At 37.2% G+C, this 9,860-nt stretch overlaps 1 protein-coding gene and 1 long non-coding RNA gene across 2 annotated transcripts in view; one reads left to right on the plus strand and one right to left on the minus strand.

The window, feature by feature from the left end:
- LOC124156541 (probable leucine--tRNA ligase, mitochondrial) overlaps positions 1 to 3,391 on the plus strand; it is a 37,867-nt gene extending 34,476 nt beyond the window's left edge. Inside the window, exon 15 of the mRNA XM_046531145.1 lies at positions 2,648 to 3,391. Coding sequence (XP_046387101.1) covers positions 2,648 to 2,656 — 9 coding nt within the window. The 3' untranslated portion in view covers positions 2,657 to 3,391. The remainder of the gene's footprint in view (positions 1 to 2,647) is intronic.
- A 5,662-nt stretch (positions 3,392 to 9,053) lies between these two features.
- Positions 9,054 to 9,231, minus strand: LOC124156584. Its single transcript, XR_006864352.1, has 2 exons — positions 9,190 to 9,231; positions 9,054 to 9,113 (listed from the first exon to the last, which is right to left on the minus strand). It is a non-coding gene; the product is annotated as an uncharacterized LOC124156584 (long non-coding RNA).
- Between the last annotated feature and the right edge of the window lie 629 nt (positions 9,232 to 9,860).

Raw genomic sequence — 9,860 nt, forward strand, 5'->3', positions numbered from 1 at the left:
AAGGAAATTTTATCCTAAATTCTGATTTATTTTATCACAAAAAAATTGAAAAATGTAGACACGGCCAGTGCAATGAATGACTTCGCGCACCGAAAAATTAGCCGTTTTGTCAACTTCATGAACTTTGCAACTCACCTAAGGAAACTACTACGTCTACAGCATTCATCTTCCACATTAATTTACACTCATCAGTGCGGATTAATAAAATGGCTTTTGGGTATTTTTAGAACTTATATTTTGTTATAAATTAATGAAAATATTTAAACATTATCTTGTCCCATAGTTTACCCCGAAAGATAAAGGAAGTTGTAGATGGAAAAAGAATGGAATCCAGAGGTAGTCACAAAAAATGAAGCGCAGCATTCTTTGATTTTATTCTATGCCGTTGCTTGCTTTTCATAAAAAGTTGACTCACAAGAGGAATGCTCCGCGGCCCTTGATTTGGAAACTGTGGAGATAGAGGAAGACGTGTGGATCAGCAATTTCCATTTAGTTGGTTGTCAGGATAAACCAAGGATCCATTTAAAGGTTGTCAGGCCATCGTATAAAGATAGGACTGATGTGCACCACAGGGGAAATGGGGTGTTTGAGGGAAAGTCAAACCCAAAGTTGCCCAAAGAATGTACAGTTCTATGTTGCTCTAATTTCCCCAGTTAAAACCAAATAGAAATTGGATTGGGATGATATTTTCACCACGGGTTCCAGTGATAGTGAGAGTGCAGGTGATAATGGTTATCATCGAAGGTCATCCCTCTAGGATTTCTGATACGGAATTTTTAAGTGACAACCGATCGCAATGACGATGAGCTCGCCTTTAGAGTAGGTTTCAGATATATCGAGAGAAAAGCTCCCAAAATGTATTAAAAGACTCTGTTTGGAAAACATTCACATTTTAATGCTACTTTAGGAAGGATTTCATTACAAAAGTAACTTATTAACACCTGAAGACGTTGTGTTTATTACATTGATCGAAGTGCGATTGACCGATTCTTTCTGCAGAATAGGAAGTGGCTTCGGGGTTTTTGAGTCACAAGATGGTAGATTGTGTTGGAAGTTCGTCTATATTATCGCTACTAAATTGAAACATTAATCGTCTGGCTTCCTCAGAGCTTCCTGTCGCCCTCCAGGCAAGGTATTTTTAAGTTGAAAGTATCATCGATAGCTTCGAGGTGGAAATAAGTTCACCATAAGACTCTCTTCCGGACTGCCAAAAGAATACACATTTCACATGAGTATACTCTTTCGCCAATATTATACGCAAGTCTCACTTTGTTATGAACTATAAAACATTTCAGATGCACATCAGCTACCTTTCCATTTCTCGGCATCGACTTTCCGCGCCGATGAAGTCTACAGTTTCACTAAAATACCCTGTTATCATGATGGAATCAGTAACAGGAAGCTTGCTAGGATCAGCCTAAGAATAACCATATTCCTTCATCTTTACGCAATCTATCGCTTTCAATGGAGGAGAAATAGATCAAATAATAGCCCTGAAGTCACAATGAACAACCCTGATATGTCTGCACTTCAATAAATGAATCATAACCACGCCGTCGCATGTATTCAATTCAAGTACTATGGCCGTGCCGCCGTGCCTCCTCGTACTGAACTATGACATCACTTTTCTACCAGCCAATCATCGGGCGTTTTCGCTTCTCACTTGAATTTGAAAATTCTCGTGAACTTTGATGCATTAAATATCGCAAACCACGTCATAAAATAATAAAAAACTTTCACCGAGGTATGCAAACATATATTTTTATATAATTTTGGGGCTATTGATTATATCTGAAATATATGCAAGTTCCCTATTGTTATGATGTGGCGACCATGACTTTTTTTCCTTATTTTTCTCTGTCTCACATAAACATGATAGTAAACATGATATCAGGGGAGTGACTATACAAGAGAATTACTCTGGTAATTCTGTACAATTCAATAAATGACTAGGAAATAATTTCCACCGATTCAGTCGGAATCTTTACTTTCAGGGACTCTGAAAAGAACTTATTTCTCCTGTGAATAATAGTCATATTAGTATGTTGATACATCATTAATGTTTACCATTAGGTGCTCGGTCCATTCTTCTCAGATCTCCCCCTGAGATTCTCATTTTCCACGACGAAGTTTCAAAAACTATATTGGTATCCTAAATATTCACAGTGATTTTGACCCTGGACATGCGGAATACCTGAGAGGAATTCACTCATGATCCCATTCTGAATACACCCCTCCCAAATCACGTAATCTTACCCAAGGCCTTTTCGCTCTATTACTGCAGTAGGCAACTCAAACTACCTTTCACCTGACCATCCTTTCTCCTCTGGAATTTTGAATTCATAAGCATTTATACTGTTCACTTTGCATATGAATTTGTGTGTGCATGAACCATGATATGTAATAACACTTATGTTTTGAATATTGGTTGGTTTTTATAGTAAAAAAATTGTAGAATACACAATATGCAATCATTTCCATCTTAATATGTATCTCGGAAACCAATTTTTTTTTACATCAATACCCAAGTGAGATTTTGCTTTATTTAGTGTAGTCTGTTGCATTTTCTCTCTCATTTACATACTTATGAAGTATTTCTTTTACCTATATAATCTACTTAGTATTTTTTTTTCTTTTCAACCTGCAGGTACAATGAAGATCTATGAAAATTCCTGATTTAAAATGGGAAGCATGGTAGAAATTTTCATCATCAATCCTGTGTCTTCTGTCTTATTCAAGTGTGCGCATTCTATTTGATGTCGATTATATATTTGGTATAAATGAAATGCCAAAGAACTTTCATCGAAAAGAATTGTATGTGAAGAAAGAGGTTTGAATGGATGATTGGTGATGCATGGATTTAGTGCTCCTGACAGAAAATTTCTGACCTGTGGCAACGAGAGAAGACAGTTAATATGAGAGCCAGCAGTGTTAACGGATAGTTAAATCTGTGGTGCACATTGTGTGAGATGTCATGTATCAGAGAGCTTTTTATTTCAAGAGGAAGAGTGTTTACTAAAAGAAGATACCAGAATTGTGTAATACTCAGTTTCTCTTGGTCAAGCTGAGGTACAGAGGAGAATATTGTGGGCTGCATCTTCAGTAAGTTTTGACTTATGCCATTATCTCCTCCTTATATGCCCTCCTCCTCACGTGAAACCTAAGCAACTCTAGTCAACCGGAGTTGGTTCCTGTTACTATAGAGGTCTGTTGGATTGGGAATCCTGGAGCTCTGTTAATTTTTTACATCATTGTTAATCAGCTGCTTGCAAAACCCTCATGTGTTTTGTAAGCTGCTTGAGAGGGGTACCTGAAACTCAAGCATTGTTGTTGATGGCTGCATTTTTGTAAATGCATGTTAGTCTACTTATTAAAAATCATTATTGGTAAACATTGTGAGGCTGTAACTTTTTGCTGCTGCCTTGTAAATTTTGCTTTTCTCTCCTGTGTGATCAATCTTATGAATTGGTAATGGGGACTGTGAGGGATTTTGTCTTGCTCTGACTCCATCAAATCTCTGCATCACTAGCTCATGGTGTTGAATTTTAAATGACCTTATCTCCCGTTCTCTGTTTTACCATGAACGGCAGAGATGCTATCGAGTGCACACCACAGTGGACATCTCAACTATCAAAATGTTGGCACCTGGATCCTTTGGACAGCTAAGGCAGTCTTCATCCATATAGTTTGAATTTTTCACTGTCTTTCATTTTACTTACATTTGGAGTATGCTTCTCTTCGGAAGTGAGGTATGGACAATGACAGCAGCAGAGAAAGCAAGGATAGAAAGAGGCCTTCGAAATGTGGTGCTACAGAAAAACTATGAGATTCAAATGGATCAACCGTGTAAGTAATGAGGAAGTCCTAACAAGAGTAGGAGAGAGGAGAAGCCTCATGAAAATCTTGAAAAGAAGACAGAACAACCTTATATGTCATATCATGAGACCTGATGGTCTGATAACAACAATCATTGAGGGACAAGTCAATGGCAAGAATGGAAAAGGAAAGCCTCCTATGAAACATATGAAACTGGTAAACAAGGATGTGGAAGAGAATAAATATGTACGTAGATGTGAAAAGATAAGCTAATTGGAGAATTTAGTGGAGAACCGCATCAAACCAGTCTTAGGATTGTTGACCAGTGATGATGATTCCATTTCACTTTTTGGTCAGCATTTAATATCTTAGAAGGAGGATAAGACTTTATGTTAGTAATAAATTTCACACTCTGCACTTCAACCTGAAAGTTATTTTAAACATGTGAAGGTGGAACTCATCGCAAGTTGAACCACCGGTGAGCAAATTTATACATCGGGGCTGTGGATTTGTCTTGGAATGAGGTTATTTTTTGCCATTTACATGGTCTTTTGGATGAGCTTTTTATTTTCCTTTGCGGTGATTTTTGCATTTTCATAGCCCACGTTATGGGTTAGCTCATCGAATACAATTAATTAGTCTTGATGAATAAATAAATTAACTATTTTAGATGGCCCTGTAATGTTCCTTTATTCCACTGTTTTGAGGATCTGGATGTTTAGCAGATGGTTTATTTTGAATTTTATACTTAAACAATCAAGAATGCATTCTGGGAGTTTTGGGAGGTGACAAGATTCCTCCATCTAGTCCACAGGTGAGAGGCAGCAGTATTACTGGAAGGCACTAATGGTGAAGACCCATGGGGTCAGTCTGCTTTCAATTGCCATAGCTTAGGGCAAGAGTGACATTCATGGAATTGGTCAGAGAAACAACGGAGGATTTAATGTGGCGATTTCCCATTGGATCAACTTGCCAGAAATCCAATATGGTTTTTAGAAGAATAGCGGCACGAGGGAGGCAATTTTATGACTTTTGACGGGATTTTTTTTATTATTTTATGACGGGAGGCCGTTTTACACGGTACATGGAATTGCGCAGTCTGACATGCGTGTGAAGGCACAATCAAAATCGCGTCATGTAAAGCGGTGAATTGTTAGAACACATGCGAGAATGCGTGGATGCGAGACGGCAAAATAGCCCCTGTTCTATTTTCATTCATGCATTCGCTTAATTCCACGCCATTTTAGAAATTAATGCAGCTTTAACCTGCGCAATTCCGTGTACCGTGTAAAACGGCCTTTAGACTACTGGTGGAGAAAATGGTTTGCGTAAGCAAGTTGTATGTATCTTTCATGAACTTGGAAAAGCAATTTTATAATATGGAATGGAATAGGATGTTCAATATGATTGAGTAACTTGGAATGAGCCACATAATCAGAAGAGTCATCTACCAGCTCTTCTGGGAGCACCTGGCTAATATATGTTTAAGGAGAAAGAAATATAGAGGAGTAAAATTAAAAAACGGCTCTGACAAGGAGGTAATCTATCACGGCTACTCTTCAATGTGCACATCTAGGAAGCGATAAAAGACTTAGTAGAACAACAAATTAAGGGGTCCAAGGTGAATGGAGAAGAAATAAACATACTAGCATTCGCATATGGAATTACGTACAATCATCGCAGGCTATGATGAAGGCATATTAGACTCCCATAATTGAAAAGGTTGTCAGGATTGCAGCATAAAATACATAAATATAAAAAAAGCAAGATGTCTGTAATGATCAACAAAGATATGGTATTGCCCACAAATTTTATTAACGGCGTACTACATATGCTTCAATTGTTACACAATCATCATCAGGTACCAACAAATATCTCATTTCAGGATGATAAATAGTATATATCTTCAAAAGCAGTGTTAAGGATCAGACAGAAGAATCTGGTTGGGGATGAAAGAGGAAGGGGGACAAAAGATACTTGTATGTGGAAGAGAGAAAACTGTAAAATACATCAAAGGATGAAGTTTGCTGTGAAAAAATATTTAGAAGAAAGGACCATGTGGACCACACCAAAGAAGGTGGATCAGTCAGGTAATGAGACACACAAAAGTTGTGAGGGACAGTAGCACAGCGAGGGGGGGGTTTTGGGGGATAAGCCCCCCCCCCCCCCCCAGAGCTCAGCGAAATTTTTAAGTTTAATCCATTTATCTTTATCTTTATTCATCCACGGCGAGGATTGGCCCTCGCGGATGCTGTATACAACACATTTATGAAAACATTCAATACAACGAAACATACAAAACATGTACATTGGATTAAAACATTAGATTAAAACATTAAAACATTAGAAACACATACATTACAAAGATTACATTTAAATTTACATTTAAAATAAAAGAGAAGAAAAGTCCAGCTCAAAATACTCATGAATAGAGTACAGTGGATAATTGCACAGCCACTTTTCCAGCACATTTTTCAGTCTAGTGATGCTCACTGATCTGGCTTTGCTGGGTAATTTATTAAATAATTTTACTCCCAAATTATCAGACTGGTTGTTGGTCTTAAACAGCCTACAGTAATTAGTATTTAGGCTATTTTAAGTTAATTGGATTGATATTACTAATAGAATAGTGTACGTAAGGATTAATAAAAATATCCCTCAAAAAGCCGTACAAATCACCATTTTGAACCATTTATCTTAAAATTCTGCAATTTATTGATCTCTTACCTGCCGCTTATCCTGGTAGGTATTTTATACCCCCACACACCCCGGTATTAGTTGCACCTAAACCCCCCTAGCCTTAATTCCTAGGTGCACTCCTGGTGAGGGAAATATAATGGAACTAAAAGTGAAGGAAAAGACTCCTGGGGAATACCAAGGTAAAAGTACCTAGGGCTGATTAAGAAGGATATGGGAAGAAGAGTCCCCGGGAGGTAAAAGAACTGGCTTGGGATAAGGAGTGGAGGGCTGCAGTATACAAATCTTAGGATTGCTTTGCTGTTTAAGCGTTTGTAAGTGAAGTGGATGGATGGCAGAGTCATTTATTGTGCTCTAGAGTACTCTAGTCTAGTACAAATGACCTGATATCTTTGGTAGGATGAGAGCAAATCGAGTTGTTATTGTTGAAGAGTCAGTGATGAGAGCATATTTTATATTTTCAGGTCTGACTCTGCATTGGTATTCTATAAGTGTGGTTAAATTGAAAAAAATGGAGGAAGAGCCGTCTAGGGTCAGACTAGTTCCATATAATCCTGAACGATTATTTTTCAATGAGAAAGATTTAGAGGAAGCCCTCACAATAGAATGGGTATTCCTCCTCCGTTAGTGCGAGCTAGACAGCTTCATGTACACATCAAGCTATGTTGTACCAAGTAGGGCCATAACTCCAGAAAAATATTTCAGGTGTTTTTTTTAGAGGATTATCAATCATTAGATCGCCGATTAAATGCTTGTAAACAGTTACTTTTCATATATTTTAAACGTTAAAGTATGAATATTACGAATACTTTACACTATAAATAATAATAATGTTTCATTTGTCCAGAGATCATTAAGTAGAGTTACAAAGAATAATCAATCATAGTGTATCAACAATAGACTCAGGTTTAATTTGGTGGAATGTTTTCATCATCATATTTATAGTGCATATATCTTATACATGGTGTCACAGTTGAGAATTCGTAATGGCAAGTGCATTCGTTTGCACAAGGAACAACTTTGGATACAAAAAAATTTAAAAGTTGCGCCCAGCGGCAGACGTGATGACGTGATTTCCGCTCCCGACAGGAAAGCGATCTATCTTTTCGATACTCATTTTTTCGCGCTCGTGGTTCGGTCATGTAAACTTACTACGAATTTCCAAATTAATCAATTTTAGGGGAGTACAATCCACATTGAAATCATGTAAAACTCAAGTTCGGAAAACGTCAGAAAATTGTAAATGCCCTACTACATGCTTCAAAATTTCCATTAAAAGCTGTCCAGATTTGCCAAAGCAGTATCCACTCCTTTGTTTGAAAAATGTTTTTGGGTGAGCGACCTTAAGTGTTTAGGGTGGTAAAACATTTATCCTTGTGCATTTCTTATGGAACAACCGTTTTGGTTACCAAAAATTGAAGGCAGCATTTCTTTACTACCTCCTTTAGGCAAGTTTCATTTGAGATATGAAGTTATAATTTTCACATTTATGCTTACAAATAGATGAGATTCACTTGTCTAGCAATCCATTTCTTCCCACGATAATACCTCCCTTGATAAATGCAGTTATACTGATTAAATAATTCATATTCCCCCAACATCAATAAGGACATAGGTATTTACTTCCTAACCATAAATACCAAGGGCAGGAAACAGTAATCTCATCTTCTGAAATCCATCACTTAGAAAACCAGATTATCAGTGCACTAGATAATAAAATGGAAGTTGCTACAATATTTTTCGATTTCTCAGACAGATTTCATCTTAAACAGAAAACAGTATGTTTATACATATCTTGAATGGTATTCCCATCGTTGATTGTTGAAATAAATCAGGCCATTATAAGTACCAAATAATTTTGTAAGGTGTGCTAAGAATGTTGGCTATGTTGTGTAATCTGACTGATGTGTTCTATTGAATCTTGGTGCATGATTAATTAAACAGACTAAATGAGTAACAGGGAAAGATACTTTCCAAAAAACCATACCATACAACTTTGTGAAAACATCAGGAGAGGTACAGGCTAATGCTTGGTCAGAGAAATGCAATTTGATAAATAAAACATAATATAGAAATACCCACTATAGACAGTGCACAGAATTGGCGAATCACAAATATATCAACTTTTTCAATACCTTCTTCCTAAAATTCCAGATGCTGACATTTATCATGCAAGGGGCCACAAGATTTCCATTCGAGTTCTTCTGTTGGGCACTTCTATTAAAGCTGCAAAACTGCTTTATGAATTGAACGATTTCTGCAGTCACACTCACACCTTAATCAATCCACCCTGCAATAGACAGTAAAAATAACATGGATGTCTCCCTTACTAAATTTATCTATTTACAGTTTCTCATATCTATATGAAATCATACTCACCTAACCGAACAAAAATGTCCAAACGGAGAACACAGTAATCGACAGAATACATGGGCGGCAAGGCTCCCTTTCATTTTCTCTCTTCACCTAGGATTAAGAGCAGAGGTGGATATCTTGGGGAAGTGAACGATATTCCCAGTGAGTCTTCTACTCAGATTCACAGTCTCCTCATTGTGGGTCTATTTTCCAACCCTTGTAATAGCTACACCACCAACTGTCATCTACAACAAAATTTATAATTAATTATGGTTATTTACATAATACTGACAATTTTGAAGAATTTGCTAATGTTTATACCTCTTCTTTATTGTCATATTCCATGAACATGTTTCGTGGGCACTTCAGGAGATGTGGAGGATCATCGATGGTGAACATTTTTTCACCCGCAAATCTGAAATAAAGATAGGATATCTTCGCCAAAGTGTTGGAGGAATAGAAAGGACAATCTTCAAAGGGATTACTCATCACGCCAGCTTCCCTAATATAAGGGTACTCCCGTGGAAAATTATCTTATAGTGAATGACTGTCTCTAGCATGGAAGAAAATAATGACCTAATAGTACTTAAGTCCCCACCCTTTGCACTTGCATTTACCCCGTCATAACACCATTTACAGCACATATATAGTATGACACTAATGAAAAAAATCCACAGATACTCCAAGAACATAAGAATATTATACGCTAAGTACGATATGTCACATAAAAACATATTGTTTCATTAATTTTGAAAGTGAATTGGAAGAACATGGATATACAGCGGAACCGCCGTTCTCACCTACTGGCTTTCAGCGCATTAATGGCCAACTTATACTACAAGATCCTTTCACTTTGTACTTACAGATGTTCATTCCGAGGAAATGAATGCAATTTGATAGGGATATCAGGAGTTTTCCGCGCGTCGTATCCAAAAGCATGACAACGTTGAGACCGGTTGAGACGAAGGCATGTTTAGATTCAAACGATTACA

This window comes from Ischnura elegans, chromosome 1 (assembly GCF_921293095.1).
Source record: "Ischnura elegans chromosome 1, ioIscEleg1.1, whole genome shotgun sequence".
NCBI lineage: Eukaryota > Metazoa > Arthropoda > Insecta > Odonata > Coenagrionidae > Ischnura > Ischnura elegans.